The sequence below is a fragment of the Octopus sinensis genome, linkage group LG23 (genome assembly GCF_006345805.1).
Source record: "Octopus sinensis linkage group LG23, ASM634580v1, whole genome shotgun sequence".
Classification (NCBI taxonomy): Eukaryota; Metazoa; Mollusca; class Cephalopoda; order Octopoda; family Octopodidae; genus Octopus; species Octopus sinensis.
Window position 1 is genome coordinate 10,734,169 of NC_043019.1, and position 19,045 is coordinate 10,753,213.

At 41.3% G+C, this 19,045-nt stretch overlaps 1 protein-coding gene across 3 annotated transcripts in view; it reads right to left on the reverse strand.

Moving 5' to 3' along the window:
* LOC115223453 (calcium homeostasis endoplasmic reticulum protein) overlaps positions 1-9,015 on the reverse strand; it is a 135,758-nt gene extending 126,743 nt beyond the window's left edge. For all 3 annotated transcript variants that reach the window (XM_036512661.1, XM_029794030.2, XM_029794029.2), the window contains exon 1: positions 8,947-9,015. In XM_036512661.1, coding sequence (XP_036368554.1) covers positions 8,947-8,971 — 25 coding nt within the window. In that variant the 5' untranslated portion in view covers positions 8,972-9,015. The remainder of the gene's footprint in view (positions 1-8,946) is intronic.
* Between the last annotated feature and the right edge of the window lie 10,030 nt (positions 9,016-19,045).

The window sequence follows — 19,045 nt, forward strand, 5'->3', positions numbered from 1 at the left end:
GCACTGGCCAATGGTTAATTTATTTATTTTTTGTGGTCGAGTTCTTCCAACCTTTCATATCCGACTGGAAGTTTTAACAATAGACAATTAAATAGAGGATTAAACTTCCTAAATGTATTAATAGACGGAGCAGGCAAATTGTCAACACGTAGGCCAAGTTGACACTGAAGGTCACTGAACTATGACACAGATACATCCAAGAGGCCGGTCAACAGACCACAGATTCATGTTACCTCTCCATAGACTCATTTAATTCTTTATTGCCCACAAGGGGCTAAACATAGAGGGTACAAACAAGGACAAAGGGACTAAGTCGATTACATCGACCCCAGTGCGTAACTGGTACTTATTTAATTGACCCCGAAAAGATGAAAGACAAAGTCGACCTTGGCGTGATTTGAGCTCAGAACGTAGTGGCAGACAAAATACTTATTTCTTTAATACCCACAAGGGGCTAAACACAGAGAGGACAAACAAGGACAGACAAATGGATTAAGTCGATTATGTCGACCCCAGTGCGTAACTGGTACTTATTTAATTGACCCTGAAAAGATGAAAGGCAAAGTCGACCTTGGCGTAATTTGAGCTCAGAACGTAGTGGCAGACAAAATACTTATTTCTTTACTACCCACAAGGGGCTAAACACAGAGAGGACAAACAAGGACAGACAAACGGATTAAGTCGATTATATCAACCCCAGTGCGTAACTGGTACTTATTTAATCGACCCTGAAAGGATGAAAGGCAAAGTCGACCTTGGCGGAATTTGAGCTCAGAACATAGCGGCAGACGAAATACCGCTACGCATTTCGCCTGGCGTCCTAACGATTCTGCCAGCTCTCCATAGACTCATGTCTCCTCATTGTGTCATGGGCTGCTGAAGATTGCAGTGACACATATCTCTCCTTGATAACAGTGGGAGGTGATGGCAGTTTCTTTGTGTCTGAGAATTATGAGACAGCAAGTGACTATTTAAAACCATTCTTGACGCTGCAGGCCTCTTCATCCTGCCTACACTGAGTAGTTTTAAAGTGAAACTCAATCAGTGCAATCTGATCCCACTCTTTACACCTTTAGCATTTAAACTGGCCATATCCAGCTGTATCCATCCCAAAAATTCTCCCTTGTTTTATTTCAAAGCATCTACATTTGGCCTCTCACATCTACCCTGCAATGTCATTCTAAAAGTGAGCAATCACTTCATCAAAATTTTGAAGCTACAAAATAATGCATGAGGAATGGCTATGTGGTAAGAAGCTTGCTTCCCAAACACATGGTTCTGGGTTCAGTCCCACTGCATGGCACCTCGGGCAAGTGTCTTCTACTATAGCTTCAGGCCGACCAAAGTATATCAAGACCTTTTAGTTTCCATCTAGCAAATCCACTCGCAAGGCTTTGGGCAGCCTGAAGCTATGGTAGAAGACACTTGCCCAAGGTACCATGCAATGGGATTGAACCCAGAACCATGTGGTTGAGAAACAAACTTCTTACCATGAGGCACGTCTGTGGGGAAAACTATGGTCCACAGGACTTTTTGAAAGGTATGCCTCAGAAGAATTACTTTGAATGTAAACTGCTTCTCGGAAACAGTTGCCAATGCCTAATATACACACACATACACACACACTTTTGCAGCACATACTCCTCCCTGGTGAGAATGAAAATCATAAACTATTATTTCCAAACCATTTCAATAAATTCCAGACAATCTAAAATCAATGAAACTCAAAACAAAGCACAGTTCAATATTGTATGTGAATGTGTACAAACACATTAGCCTTCTATCAGAAAATTGAAGTCAGCTGCTATAAAACAGTAGTAATGCAGTGTAAGAAGGCAGCGGGAATATCTGAGAAGCTGATGTTGTTTAACTCTAGGTCGGCCCAGATCCGGTAGTACTACAGTACGAAGACAGAAGGCCAAATGCCAAGGCATGACAGACAGATCAAACCCAACCCCACCCTTCCAATTATACCATGTCTTTCCCTAGTGGGGTGAGGTGGGGGGCTTACTATGCTGCATGCGCCAAATAATGATATATAACTCTTTTACTTGTTTCAGTCATTTGACTGTGGCGACCATGCTGGAGCACCGCCTTTAGTCGAGCAAATCGACCCCAGGACTTATTCTATCAGTCACTTTTACTTGTTGAGTTTTGCTTGTCATCACCAAGACCTCCTCTTTCAGATGATGCCACACTTGTTGCACACACAGAAAGAGCCCTGCTGTGCATCACATCCTGCTTTGCAGAGGCCACCCAGCTCTTCGGGCTGGAAGTAAGCTTGAAAAAAAAAAAGACTGAGGTCCTACACCAACCAGCTCCTCAGGAAGAGTACAGGATGCAGCACATCACCATTGCCGAAACAGAACTGAAGTCGGTACAGCAGTTGACTTATCTTGGATGTACCGTTTCATCAGATGCAAGTATCAACAAAGAAATTGACAACAGACTTGGAAAAGAAAACAAAGCATTTGCCAGTCTGCACAAGCATGTGTGGAACAATAAGCATCTTAAGGTCAGCACAAAAGTCAGAGTCTACAGGGCTGTAGTCCTCACAACACTCTATATGGCTCTGAGACCTGGGTCCGCTACCACTGTCATCTCAGGCCCCTTGAACGTTTTCACCAACACTGCCTTTGTACCATCCTCAGCATCTACTGGAGCGACTACATCACCAGCACTGAGGTCCTCAAGTGAGCCAAAGGTCACCAGCCTGGAAGCCCTTTTACTTGAGACACGACTACGTTGGGTAGGACATGTTGACAGGATGAAAGACCACCACCTACCCAAGATCATCATGTATGGTGAGCTCACCACTGCCCACCACAACAGAGGGGCACCAAAGAAGCATTACAAGGACTGCCTGAAGCAGTCCCTTAGTATTTGTGACATTGATTATCATGAGTGGTCCACTCTAACAGCCAACCGTGCTGCTTGGTGCCATACCTGTTTCTTTATTACCCACAAGGGGCTAAACATAGAGGGGACAAACAAGGACAGACAAACGGTTTAAGTCGATTACATCGACCCCAGTGCGTAACTGGTACTTAATTTATCGACCCCGAAAGGATGAAAGGTAAAGTCAACCTTGGTGGAATTTGAACTCACAATATAACAGCAGACGAAATACCGCTAAGCATTTCGCCCGACGTGCTAACGTTTCTGCCAGCTCTCCACCTTACCATCAGCGATGCTGTTTCCTGTTGAGACCTAGAGGACTGATAAATAAAGGAAACTACCTAGACTCATTGCTAACTCCCACCTTACTGACAACAACTCTGCACACAGTTTGAATGGCTCTCACCAGCCATTCATCTACTCCTAGGTTCTGCAGCAACCACCAGATGAGCGAGTAAGGGACCCTCTCAAAGGCTTTCTCCATGTTGACAAATACCAAGTACAGTGGTTTGTTTTTGGATAAATACTTCTCTTGCAGTTGCTGAACTATAAAGCGAGCATCAGTAGTGTTTCTCCCTGGCACAAAATCAAACTACATCTCATCTAGGTTAATTCTCTTCCTAATTAGTTGTAACTTTCATGATTTGGTCCAGCAATTTGATACCACTGTAATTACTTCTGTCTAAGGTGTCTCTTTTACCCTTTGAAAAGCAGTTGACTATAATGCTGTTACACCAGTTGTTGGCTATGATACCTTCCTAGACAACCTGGTTAACAATAAGTGTGACTAGGCTTTATCCAACTCTGCCAGATATTTTAAGCATCTTGGCAGTAATTCCTGATGGACCAGAGGCTGTCATCTTCATCATCTTTTGATGTCTGTTCTACATGCTGGCATGGGTTGGATGGTTTCATGGGAGTTGGCCAGCTGGAGAACTGCCCGGGTTCCATTTCTGTTTTGGCGTTGTTTCTATGACTGGATGCCCTTCCTAATGCCAACCACTTTACAGTGTAGTGGGTGCTTCTACATGACACCAGCACCCATGAGCCTGCAAGACTAGGATCTCTTGGCTGAGAGAGGGATGTAGAGGACATGACTGTATGCATGGACAGCTACGATTTTACTTAGCTTGGTGTGTCTTCTCAAGCACAGCAAACTGCCAGAAGTTGCATATCCTTAATTGTTTTATCTATTATATTTATCATTATTCCAATCTGCCAAATATTTTAAGCAACTTGGCAGTAATTCCTGAGGGACCAGTGGTTTTCTTAATCATTATGTCAATTGTTTATCTATCATACGGCTATCAACAACAGATTATCCTTCTCCTCGTGGCAAGCTGGCAGAATTGTTAGCATGCCGGGCGAAATGCTTAGTGGTATTTCGCCTGCCACTATGTTCTGAGTTCAAATTCCGCTGAGGTCAACTTTGCCTTTCACCCTTTCAGGGTTGATTAAATATGTACCAGTTACGCACTGGTGTCGATATAATCGACTTAATCCGTTTGTTTGTCCCTTCTGTGTTTAGCCCCTTGTGGGTAGTAAAGAAATAGAAGATTATCCTTCTCCCATGCACTATCCCACTCTGCCAGATATTTTAAGCATCTTGGCAGTAATTTCTGATGGACTAGGGGCTTTCCCAGTCTTCATATCTTTATCTGTTTTGTCTATAATACCATCAACAACAGATTCTCCTTCTCCTATGCATTCTCCATATTTAAATACCTTTCACAGTAGCATTTCCATGCCTCTTTCTTTTCAGAATCACTAAGTGCAAGTTTGCCATTATCCAACTGTACACACTTCTCTCCCACAACATCTCAATTTTCTCTGATACATTGTCTTGCAGTCTGGAAAACCTCATGCCTCTAGTCTTCACACTTGAACATTAGCAAACCTCTTCCTCTCTGATTTCCTCTTACTAGACAGACCCGTTGCCGAGCTTCTTTTCTAGCCATTGGTATATTTCTCTGCTCCCTCCATTCTTCCACTTCCAAGCCTGCCCCTTCACTTTTATGGTTCTGCCTACTTTACCGTTCCAACACCATGTCACCCTTGCTCTGGCTAGAACTTTGCACCAGCTACAGATTTGGTCAATCACCCTCAATAGGTTGTCTCAAAGGAACTTCCAACTCTCCTCTACATCATAAGTCTTTATCTCCTCCTCCTCATCATCATCAAATGCTCCAACTGGTATTTCTCTAAATTTCTGCCTGTTCACTGAATCTTAGAGTTTACATAACTTTCTTCCCAGACTGATTTATGTCTCCAAGACCTTTTAGTTCTAAGTCTGAAGTTGCTAGCCACTAAACTATGCTGGGTTAAACATACCTCACCTGGAAAGGACTTTGCATTCATAAGCATCTATCTATCCCATTTTTCTACAGTAAATGTAGTCAATCCCATAAAGCAGGATTCCCCAACCACCAGGCCATGGAGCATATGGTACTGGGCCTCACAGAACTAATGCTACAATTTTATTTCTATTCTAGTGGTTGATGTGGTGACGGAGAGTGCAAGAGAGAGATTGATAATGGAGATACTGTATGTGGATGAACTTGTTCTGATGAGTGAGATGATGGAGGGATTGAAGAAGTTTCAGAAACGGAAGGTATTTGAAAGTAAGGGTTTGAAGGTAAACCTCAGGAAGACGAAAGTGATGGTGAGCAGAGTGGAAGTGTTAGTGAGTAAGGTAGATCCACATAGTGTGTGTGGGAGGAGGGTAATGGCAAATGCAGGAAATGGATTCATGGTAGATGTACGAAAATGAAGAAGGTGACCCAAGACTGGCAAGAGATTTTATTTGTGGAAGATGAGAGAAAGGAGCTGGAGGATGGCGGAACCAGTGGAGATGGTGAGAGGGTTTTGTTATTTGGAAGATCTAGTGGATGTAAAGCAGCTGTGACAGCAAGAACAAGACTTGGCTGGGTGAAGTTCAGGGAATGTGGAGCATTATCATATGGGAAAAGGTTCTCCTTAAAGATGAAAGGAAGGGTTTATGGGAGTTGCGTGAAATCTGCAATGCTGTATGCAAGTGAGACATGGTGTCTGGGGGAAAGTGAAATAGCAATTTTGAGAAGGACCGAGAGAGCAATGTGTGGTGTGAAACTATTGGATAAAAGGAGGGGTGAGGACTTGCTGGGGATGCTGGGGTTGGAGGAATCTGTGGAACATCTGGCAAAGATGAATGGAGTGTGGTGGTACAGACATATGTTGAGGAAGGATCAGGATCATGTTCTGAGGAGAGTGCTTGAGTTTAAAGTGAATGAACTGTGAAAGCGAGGTTGACCAAAGAAAAGGGGACAGGTGGAGGAGGAGATTGGGAGGGTTGGCTTGAGGAAGTAGGATGGCCAAAACCAGGTGAGATGACGAGAAGGTGTGAGAGAGCGGCTGCTGTAGGAGTGAGGTAGATTCGGCCACCTCCATTAACGGGGACAAACCCAGATTTAAAATATTGGACATTGATCAGTCTAATGAGTTTGCAGGGTGTTTTTGCATTATGTATGTCATCATCATCATCATTTAACATTGGTTTTCCACACTGGCATGGGTTGGATGGTTTGATCAGAGCTGGTGAGCTGCACTAGGTTCCAGTTTGATTTGGCTTGGTTTCTATGGTTGGATGCCCTTCCTATTGTGTGCTGGGTGCTTTTAATGTGGCACTAACACAAGCACTCCTATGTGGCACTGACACAGGACTCTTGCAGTCCAATTCTCCTCACCGGGGGATGCAGCCTTAACACTTCTGCTGGTAACGAAAACAATAAGGGATCAAGATCCTTCCTGAGCCTTATGGACTCGTGGAGTCGGCTTCCCAGTTTCCAAGGTTCAACAGGACAGTCTGGCACAGGAAATACTCATTTTTGTCAGCTGAGTGGACTGGGGTAATGTAAAACGAAGTGTTCTGCTCAGGAACACAACACACTGCCTGGTCCAAGAACTGAAACCACAATCTTACTCTAACCACTAAGCCACGTGCCTCCACATATCATCATCATCCACATCGTTTAACGTCCGTTTTCCATGCTAGCATGGGTTGGACGGTTCGACCGGGGATCTGGTAAGCCAGAAGGCTGCACCAGGCTCCAGTCTGATCTGGCAGTGTTTCTACAGCTGGATGCCCTTCGTAACACCAACCACTCCGTGAGTGTAATATGTGTGGTATATATATAACATACATGTATTATATATGTAATACATATGTAACATATATGCAATAATTAAATTACATATATCACTATGTACTTTGTGTTTTGTTATGGTTCATAGAAAAGCTGTCCTGTGTGGAATCAGTCTGTGGGACAAAACTATATTGGGGAGACCAATGGCATAAAGTATTTAAATGATGTCTGCAAGATGCCTTCATGCTGTAGAAATAAGAAAAGTTATCTTTTTTCACTTGGGCCCAGACATGGATGTGCAGTTCCATAGTTTTTAGTCTTGTGACAATAATTTCATTCTTACTTACACGGGTTCGTCAGTTAATTAATTAATCAATTATCCAGTATTTTGATTAGGCTAAAAGCAGAGCTGTGTGGTTAGGAAGTTTGCTTTGCAACCACATAGTACCCAGTTCCATCCTATGGTACAGCAGTCTTCTATCATAGCTTTGGGCTGATCAGTGACTTTGGAAGGGCGGTGAATTGGTAGGATCACTATTGCACCTGGATAAAATGCTTAGTGGCATTTCTTTTGGCTTGTTACATTCCAAGTTCAAATCCTACCAAGGTCAACTTTGCCTTTCTTCTTTTCAGGATCTTTAAAGTACTGTAATCAATTAATCCCATCCTCCTAACACTGATGGCCTTGTAATAAAAAAAAAACTTAAAATATTAAAGTCTTTGGAAGCCCGTTATATATGAATACGTGTGGTGCTCTGGAACAAAATTTCTGAGTGTGGTATTTGTTCTGCTCCGAGTTGCAGAGAAGCATCCCTGTCTGTCACTTTGGCTAACATAAATGCTGTTAATTAAGTGGCTAGTTCGTTGGGAACCTGTGACCATCAACGCTATAGTGCACATCAAGTGTTAAAAGTTAAACAACAGGAATCCAAAGGGTATTCAACTTTGGTTAATGTTAACGAGTAAAGAGACAGGTCTGCTTCTGGAGAGGACGCAAGTCAATCGAAAGTTAACTTTCAATGTATCAGCCAATTGTTTCTTCTCTAACGAGGTGGACTTAGCCTATGAATTACGTTAAGAAGGTACGAGATGAGCGGAATAAAGAATACGTGCACCACCCGTTTTCGGCGTAGCAAAAACCCTAACCCGAAACCGAAACCTAAACACCGGGTGTGCGTATTCTTTACTTTCGCCACGAGATGTCTCCTTCAGGAGAGGACGCTAGTGTATCGAAAGTTAACTTTTGCTATATCGGACAATTTACTTTCTCTCCAATCCAACTAGGTGGACTTAGCCTATTCTTGAATTACGTAAACTGTCCGTAATGAAACGAAACGAAACGCAACAGCAGCTGATTGAAACAAAAATCGCCAACCGGCAACAACAATATCCGTATTTATTCAGTCATTTCGTCTCTCCACACCGGAAAATACACAATAATACACACATATATAAAATATACATACATGTTTATTAGAATTAGACTTATTAATTCTTCGATTTACGAAAAATAGATTCTAAAATGTTTAATTAAATTCTCTGAAAGTGAAACGTTGGCGGTTGCGGTAATATGAACATCGATACATAAGGTGGTATGTAACGTGTAAAATGTTTATATAAAGCGTCGAAATTATTCGTATGATACTAAATATTATTTCGATCGACTATCAGTCGGAAAAATACGAAATATTTCTGAATAAACAGATGAAATCTGGCAATTAACGTTGGGGGTTGTCTTGGTAAAAACATGTTTTGGCACCGGACGACGGCCACACATGTCTGTTAAAGATTGTATCACGCAGCCTATATATCGCTACCGTACTTCGTTCGGTGGTAGGAAATAAAGCAGGGAAGATGCCTTGTGGTTCGATCTTTCGGTAACACCGAAATAATTAAAATTAAAGGCAATTTAAATCGTTTTTCTTACCTTCAGGCGGATTCGGAATATCCATGTTGATTTTCGACTCGGAAGTAAAAACAACTGACTTCCGGTTATCTGCAGTGAATGAATAACGTTTTTTTTTTTTTTTTGGTTTCGTGTGTTAAAATATTAAGGAATAATATAAATCATTGCAGAATATTCTGGGTGATTTTTATATCATAAATGTATATTAACTATTACCGTTCATCAATTTAAACTAATTTATCACAACGCTTAACGACCTGGATTTTTCAGTCAGAGCGTGGTTATTCATTACTAGTCTGTATTTTAAAAGAATTTGAACAGAAAACAATTAACTGCAAAGTTATTAATATATTAAATATAAATGAATGTATTTCAACTGTAATTCTTGAAATATTTCATACAATGGTGACATTATTGCTGAAATTTACTGTAACAACTAGAAGCTTCTCTTTTATCTATGTATGATGCTAGTAGACAGCAGTTGAATGTCAAATTCATCTGCAGTTTCAAAGGCAAGAAATTGCATATCAGTTTGTGCCATCTCACCTGAGTTGAAACTCACAATGTCTTCTTCCAAATGCTGTTGTGCTTCCACAAATTGGAAAAGTCTGCAGTTGTAACTTTTTTTCCTCAAACTACCAGACTTTGGGACTCTCTTCTATTTCATTGTTTTCTTCCTTCTTATGATCTGAACTCTCTCAAGACTAGATATATTGAGGATCTTTTCGGTTTGAATGGCAGTTTTTAACATAATTTCTAGGTAACTAAACACTTTTAAACTTCGTATACTGGTAGAATGTGTTTATAAAACATCTTTTTCTCTTGGCTTTATTGAGAAAATTCTATAGTTTGTAAGATATTTGTTGTTTTTTTCTTCAATTTCTGCAATTTCAACTAATCACTGACGTCCATTGAGGTAAAAAAAAACATTCTGTGCTGTATGAATATGTCCCTTGTTTAAGAAACAGATTGGGTTTATTTACATTTGTGAAGAAAAAAAGATACCCTTCCCCCACCCCCAACCCGAACCCTAACCCTAAAACAGTTTGAAATGCAATAGATCGATACTAGGGTCATAATTATGGGTGACAATTTCATATGACACCGCTAGAAAAAAACTGCCGTTCAAACCGAAAAGATCCAATAAATTAATTCCTTTCATCTTAATTTCTCCTTCTTCACAGTCCCTTACACTAAGTGACTTCTCACCTTGTTTGAGACTTTCTTATGAAAAAGAAATCAGATTAATTCCAAAGATATTGTAGTTCTTCGTCACCTCTGCTCTATATGATTGTATAGGGTGATCCAAAAGTCTTGTCATCCACTACTGAAAGTAATAAGAACAATAGAGGAACAATATGATAATATCTAACACACATATAGCGCAGGAGTGGCTGTGTGGTAAGTAGCTTGCTTACCAACCACATGGTTCCGGGTTCAGTCGCACTGCGTAGCACCTTGGGCAAGTGTCCTCTACTATAGCCTTGGGCTGACCAAAGCCTTGTGAGTGGATTTGGTAGATGGAAATGGAAAGAAGCCCGTCGTATATATGTATATATATATATATGCATGTGTGTATGTATATGTTTGTGTGTCTGTGTTTGTCCCCCCAACATTGCTTAACAACCGATGCTGGTGTGTTTACGTCCCCGTATCTTAGCAGTTCGGCAAAAGAGACCAATAGGATAAGTACTGGGCTTACAAAGAATAAGTCCCGGGGTTGAGTTGCTCGATTAAAGGCGGTGCTCCAGCATGGCCGCAGTCAAATGACTGAAACAAGTAAAAGAGAAAGAATAATTTTCCCACATTAACTTGTGTAGGTTAAACTACATAAAATGTTGGAGAAAGAAACCTAAATGTTTCTTACAATATATACCAATGCATACATCATCATCATCATTTAACGTCCACTTTCCATGCTAGAATGGGTTGGACGATTTGACTGAGGACTGGCGAACCAGATGACTGTGCCAGGCTCCAATCTGATCTGGCAGAGTTTCTACAGCTGGATGCCCTTCCTAACGCCAACCACTCTGAGAGTGTAGTGGGTGCTTTTACATGCCACCGGCACAGGAGTCAGTCCAACAGCACTGGCATCGACCTCGCTCGAACGTTTTGTTCATGTGCCACCAGCACAAGTACAGTAAGGCAACGCTGGTAACGATCATGCTCAAATGGTGCTTTTTGCGTGCCCACCAGCACAGAAACCAGACAGCTGCTCTGGCAGTGACCGCGCTCGGATAGAGCTGTTAGCACACCACTGGCACGGGTGCCAATCATCGAATTTGGTTAGCGAAATTTTTTCAGAGACCCTTAAAATACTATTGTGGATCCCTAATTTACTATTTTGTTGCATGGATCCCCAAAACTCTTATATGGACCGCCAGGGGCCAAATGGACCCCAGTTGAGAACCACTGAGCTAAGTGTTTGGAGTATGAATTAACATGAAATTTTGATGGAAGGTTTTTATTTAGATTTCATTAAAATAGGAGGTTTGTATCATACGACCAGGGAAAATCTTAGATGTGTTGCAAAATACACCGGGCCGACCAAAGCCTTGTGAATGGATTTGGTAGACGGAAACTGAAAGAAGCCCGTCGTATGTATGTGTATGTATGTATATATATATATATCTATATAGTTGCCAGCCTCGCCTGGCACCTGTGCAGGTGGCACGTAAAAAGCACCCACTACACTCACGGAGTGGTTGGCGTTAGGAAGGGCATCCAGCTGTAGAAACATTGCCAGATAAGACTGGAGCCTGGTGCAGCCTTCTGGCTTCCCAGATCCCCGGTCAAACCGTCCAACCCATGCTAGCATGGAGAACGGACGTTAAACGATGATGATGATGATGATGATGATATATATATATATATATATATATATATATATATATATGTATGTATGTATGTATGTGTGTGTATATGTTTGTGTCTGTGTTTGTCCCCTCAACATCGCTTGACAACCAATGCTGAACTTAACAGTTCAGCAAAAGAGACCGATAGAATAAGTACTAGGCTTACAAAGAATAAGTCCTGGGGCAGATTTGCTCGACTAAAGGCGGTGCTCCAGCATGGCCACAGTCACATGACTGAAACAAGTAAAAGAGTAAAAGAGTAGAAAGGATTGTTAGCTGGTGTTTGGGATGTAAACTTTAAAATTTTGATAGAAGAAAGTTTTAATTTTAATTAGTTCATAACACAAAGTTGGTTTGGTATCAAAAACGGTTACGACAGAGTGTTGTAGCTTAAAGTTTTGACTTCTATTTTTAACTGGTCAAATGAGGTGCGCTGGGTTGTTGTTTTTTCTTCTTGTTTTGTTTTGCGTCACATGATATCTTATAACATTCCCGTTAAAGCAACTACAGCGCACCTTCTCCAACAATGTCTGCACTTGAAAGTCAATGACATGTCAATGCGGTCACTCAACTGGCTTGAAATAGCAGTTAAATCCTCATGAAAGCAACTCAATTGTTTTTATACAGAGCGCCGCCTCGACTGGCTTCCGTGCCGGTGGCACATAAAATACACCAATCCGACCGTGGCCGTTGCCAGCCTCGCCTGGCACCTGTGCAGGTGGCACGTAAAACGCACCCACTACACTCACGGAGTGGTTGGCGTTAGGAAGGGCATCCAGCTGTAGAAACATTGCCAGATAACACTGGAGCCTGGTGCAGCCTTCTGGCTTCCCAGATCCCCGGTCGAACCGTCCAACCCATGCTAGCATGGAGAACGGACATTAAACGATGATGATGATGATGATGAAAGGAAGGACAGATTAGAAAATATTGTCCTTGATGTGAAGTTGCATGGTTTAGTGGTTAGGGTGTTGTACTCATGATCATAAGATCCTGGTTTCAATTCTCCAACCAGGCAGTCTATTGTATTTCTGAGCAAAACACCTCATTTCATGTTACTCCACTTCAATCAGCTGTACATGAATTCCAGCAATGGTGGGGAAGTTAACCCTGCAATGGACTAGTGTTCCATTCAGGGGAAGTGTTGTAACATCAGTGGTGGAGGCGCAATGGCCCAGTGGTTAGGGCAGCGGACTCGCGGTCATAGGATCGCGGTTTCGATTCCCAGACCGGGTGTTGTGAGTGTTTATTGAGCGAAAACACCTAAAAGCTCCACAAGGCTCCGGCAGGGGATGGTGGTGATCCCTGCTGTACTCTTTCACCACAACATTCTCTCACTCTTACTTCCTGTTTCTGTTGTACCTGTATTTCAAGGGGCTGGCCTTGTCACTCTCTGTGTCACGCTGAATATCCCCGAGAACTACGTTAAGGGTGCACGTGTCTGTGGAGTGCTCAGCCACTTACACGTTAATTTCACGAGCAGGCTGTTCCGTTGATTCGGATCAACCGGAACCCTCATCGTCGTAACCGACAGAGTGCTTCCATGTAACATCAGTCATTTATAAATATGAAAACTGGGTTAAGCTGTGGCCCAATTAGTCTGAGGGCACACAATAAACCTAAGTCTAAGTCTCTTTAAGATTGTGAGATTGTGGTTTCAGTTCCCTGACTGGGTGATCTATTTGTGTTCTTGAGTAAAACACTTCATTGCATGTTACTCCACTCCACTCAGTTGTGAGTGAATTCCAGTAATAGCGGGGAAGTTAAACCTGTGATGGACTGGCGTTCCATCCAGTAGGGAGTGTTGTAATGTCAGTTACTTATATGCCATGAAAAGCAGGTTCACCGTAGCCTTTTAAGTCCTAGATCCCACAATACACGTAAGTCTAAATCCTCTTAAGATCATAAGTTCATAGTTTCAATTCCTAGCAGTGCATTGTGTCCTTGAGTGAAACACTTCGTTCCATGTTGCCCCAGGCCCACTCAGCTGTAAAATTAATTGCAACAATAACTTGGAAGTAGACCCTGTGAGAGATCAGCATTATTTATATACCTATTTTTTTATTACCCACAAGGGGCTAAACACAGAGAGGACAAACAGATTAAGTCGATTATATCGACCCCAGTGTGTAACTGGTACTTATTTAATCAACCCCAAAAGGATGAAAGGCAAAGTCGACCTCGGCGGAATTTGAACTCAGAACGTAGCAGCAGACGAAAAACCGCTCAGCATTTCGCCCGGTGTGCTAACGATTCTGCCAGCTTGCCGCCTTGCATTATTTATATACCATGCATCATTTATATACATCATTTAAATACCTTGTGAGAGATCAGCATCGTTTATATATAAATTGAGTTAAGCTCTAACCTTATAAGTCCATAACCAAGGGTTCAACACAAACTTAAATTTTAGTTTCCTCGAGATTGTGATTTCAATCCTCAGTCCAAGCAGTCCATTGCATTCTTAAACAAAACACTTCATTTCACATTGCTCCAGCACCACTCATCTGTAAAATGAGTTCCAACAATAACTGGTAAGTTAACCTTGCAATGGAGTGGCGTTCCATCCAGGGGTGAGGGAGTGTTGTAATCTCTGTCACTAATACACCATAGAGAAAGGGTAATACTTTGACCTCGTGATTCCTAGTGCATGAGACCTATGTTTGAGTCTCTTTAAGATCATGGTTCCCATTCCTGGACCAGGGTTAACTTCTTCGGCAAAGCCCGACAGACCTAAATAAATCTAAGATGAATTAACAAAAACGTCGAAATCGAATTGAACCACTATCCGACTCGTGGCCGATGCCAGCGCTGCCTCCACTGGCTTCTGTGCCGGTGGCACATAAAATACACCAATCCGACCGTGGCCGTTGCCAGCCTCGCCTGGCACCTGTGCAGGTGGCACGTAAAAAGCACCCACTACACTCACGAAGTGGTTGGTGTTAGGAAGGGCATCCAGCTGTAGAAACACTGCCAGATCAGACTGGAGCCTGGTGCAGCCTTCTGGCTTCCCAGATCCCCGGTCGAACCGTCCAACCCATGCTAGCATGGAGAACGGACGTTAAACGATGATGATGATGATGATGATGGGTGGATCACAGCTTAACTGCTTCTAAATCTGTCCATCTGCTTAGTGAACATTAAACCAGGAACTGAACAACAAGAATATTTCCGGTACTGATAACCACAACTTCCTTCCAGCATCCGTCACTAACAGTGATCCAGTTTTTCTGACTTCAGTCTGAAAAACAATGGAAACTGAATTTTGTCTGATGTCAAACTCATTCACAATAACTCTTTTAATTGCTTCTGTGAGACGTGTCACGTATAACAAGTTAAGTAGATTGCATCATTTATTGGACAATCTATCTTCCTCTTTGTCTGCCTCCATTTCTCTTTCTCTCTATAGATAAACTAGCAGTATCGCCCGGCATTGCTCGGGTTTGTAAGGGAAATAACTATATAAGCATTTTTAGAGAGTTATAGCCAAAAAAATGCATTAAAAATGGAAAAAAAATAATGGTAAATTTTTTTTTAAATTGTTGACTCATCGTAGACATTTTTAGAGTTACTTCCCTTATATAATAGCGAAAAAATGCATTAAAATGGAAAAAAATGATGGTAATTTTTTTTTTAAATTGTAGACTCATCGTAGAATCGCGCTAATACCCAGAAGGGCTCGATATGAATCACGACTATAAGATACCAGGTTTTGGTTACACTGCACCGCAAATTGTGGGAGTAGTTAGGAATCTAAATCGTAGGAGACAGACATACAACTTGACTTTTATATATAAAGATAAACATACATATATGTACTCTTTTACTTGTTTCAATCATTTGACTGTGGCCATGCTCGAGCACCGCCTTTAGTCAAACAAATCGATCCCAGGACTTATTCTTTGTAAGCCTAGTACTTATTCTATCGGTCTCTTTTGCCAAACCGCTAAGTTCCGGGGACGTAAACACACCAGCATCAGTTGTCAAGCAATGTTGGAGGGAATAAACACAGACATACACACACACACACACACATATATACGACGAGCTTTTTTCAGTTTCTGTCTACCAAGTCCACTCAGAAGGCTTTGGTCGGCCCGAGGCTATAGTAGAAGACCATGACTGAACCCAGAACCATGTGGTTGGTAAGCAAGCTACTTACCACACAGCCACTCCTGTGCCTAGTAGAAAAGATTATTATTATTACATGTAATTTATTTTAGCCTTCAATGGAGGGACAATACCCAAGTTTTGCAACTTATGCATGGCAAAAGAACTCACTATATAAAAAGAACTCATATATATATATATGTATATATATTTAGCAATTAAGGACAACTACTTAATAAGGAAAACTTAACAAGAAATTGTCAGGTAGATAGCGTAAAAACCTCATAAGAGAAAAAATTTCGAAAATAATTATTTCTTATTGAACATATTAATTTATATATAGAGGGCATTATACATACATGCCAGGAGGCATTCTACATACACGCCATACGCTAAGAGGGACAATCAGTCATTTCTACCAAAAATATTACTAATCCCACCGAATGCAATTTTTCAAAGAAAGACATTTAAAAATATATAGACCTGTATCACAGTGATTTCATACTTACGTAATCATCAGCAGGCCTGAATATACTATAAATAAACAACGACCTGCCTCGCTTAAGCCGATCAGCTAACTGATCAATATCAACGAAGCACATGGGTGGGTTTATATATACTATATCCGGATGAATGGCAAACTTTTACGAATTGCATTTCGGGAGAGGAAAAGTTTTTTCGGAATAAAAAATTTAGCAATTAAGGACAACTGTAATATTTTTGGTAGAAATGACTGATTGTCCCTCTTAGCGTATGGCGTGTATGTAGAATGCCTCCTGGCATGTATGTATAATGCCCTCTATATATAAATTAATATGTTCAATAAGAAATAATTATTTTCGAAATTTTTTTTCTCTTATGAGGTTTTTACGCTATCTACCTGACAATTTCTTGTTAAGTTTTCCTTATTAAGTAGTTGTCCTTAATTGCTAAATTTTTTATTCCGAAAAAACTTTTCCTCTCCCGAAATGCAATTCGTAAAAGTTTGCCATTCATCCGGATATAGTATATATAAACCCACCCATGTGCTTCGTTGATATTGATCAGTTAGCTGATCGGCTTAAGCGAGGCAGGGTCGTTGTTTATTTATAGTATATTCAGGCCTGCTGATGATTACGTAAGTATGAAATCACTGTGATACAGGTCTATATATTTTTAAATGTCTTTCTTTGAAAAATTGCATTCGGTGGGATTAGTAATATTTTTGGTAGAAATGACTGATTGTCCCTCTTAGCGTATGGCGTGTATGTAGAATGCCTCCTGGCATGTATGTATAATGCCCTCTATATATAAATTTATATGTATATATATATACACACACACACACACACACACACACACACACACACGCACATGCACTACTATCCAAAAGTTTAAGACCACCTACAAAAGTTTGTTTCAAAGGGGAATTTTTAGTTCAATGTCATCACCATCATCATCATCATCATCGTTTAACGTCCATTTTTCCGCGCTAGCACGGGTTGGACAGTTCGACCGGGGTCTGGGAAGCCAGGGGCTGCACCAGGCTCCAGTCTGATCCGGCAGAGTTTCTACAGCTGGATGCCCTTCCTAACGCCAACCACTCCGCGAGTGTAGTGGGTGCTTTTTATGTGCCACCTGCACAGGTGCCAGGGGGGGGGGTCCGGCATCGGTCACGATCGGTTGGAGCTTTTAATGTGCCATTGGCACGGAAGCCAGCCAAGGCGGAGCTGGCAACGGTCACGTTCGGATGGTGCTTTTTTTATGTGCCACCGGCACTGGAGCCAGTTGAGGCAGCGCTGGCATTGGCCACGTTCATTTTAATCATCTAAATGAACCTACCTTCGTTGCTCCAATAAAGGACGTTTAGATCTGCCTGGTAGGAAGCTGCAGGACCTTTGTGAGTGTTTTCTGGTCTGTAAAATTTATTGATCAATTTAGATAAATTTTTTTGTATAAAAATATGGAATAACATATTGCATAAAGCTTGAGATTTATTCGATATAGAATAACACTATTTATACATATTTTACATGCAAATAATCATATTTCTTGACAGCAAGTCTATTTGGGAATGTTGTCAAAATCATTGCAATATATTTTGATTATTTACACTCCTTATGTGCTGTCAGTTGAGATGACATCACTTAATGACTGTGTTAAATGTGTTATTGTTTCTTTCAGGTTCAATTATTAAAAATAAGTAAAATTAGTGAAATTCCTAAAAGTCAACCGATATATGGGCAAAACCAGTAATTTATCACATGGAAAGAGACAAAGCATTGTCACATTAAGTAAGTGAAGGCTAGGTATTATGAAACAAGAAAAAAATAACAACAGAGCTCAGTCAGGTCGTCCAAATGTGACTTCTAAATCACAGGATAAGTTCATCGGAGTTACCAGTCTTGGAAACAGGCGCTCGACACAAAATGAAATTGCTGCACAAATAAGTGAAACCAGCAATGCTAACGTGTCTCCTACAACCATGAGAAGACTCATTGCTGCCGGTCTAAATGGCCATTGTGCTGCCAGAAAACCACTGTTTCGACTACATTGGACTCCTCATTCACATAATCACCAAACCTGGAGCTTAACTATAGTCTGTCCATAGCACTTACTCAGCATTACCTGACACCTTTGAGTCTTTTTGACACCATTACCTCTCATAAACTCAATGTATATATATATATATATATATATATACACACACACACACATACATATATATTCTAAAAGACTCCGCCGGTTACGACGACGAGGGTCCTAGCTGATACGATCAACGGAACAGCTTGCTCGTGAAATTAACGTGCAAATGGCTGAGCATTCCACAGACACGTGTACCCTTAACGTAGTTCTCGGGGATAATCAGCGTGACACAGAGAGTGACAAGGCTGACCCTTTGAAATACAAGTACAACTCATTTTTGCCAGCTGAGTGGACTGGAGCAACGTGAAATAAAGTGTCTTGCTTAAGGACACAACGTGTCGCCGGGAATCGAACTCACAACCTTACGATCATGAGCCGAATGCCCTAACCACTCAGCCACGCGCCCTCATACATATATATATATACATACACACACATACATCTTTTCTTCTTTTATTTGTTTCAGTCATTTGACTGTGGCCATGCTGGAGCACCACCTTACAGGGTGTTTTAGTTAAAGAAATTAA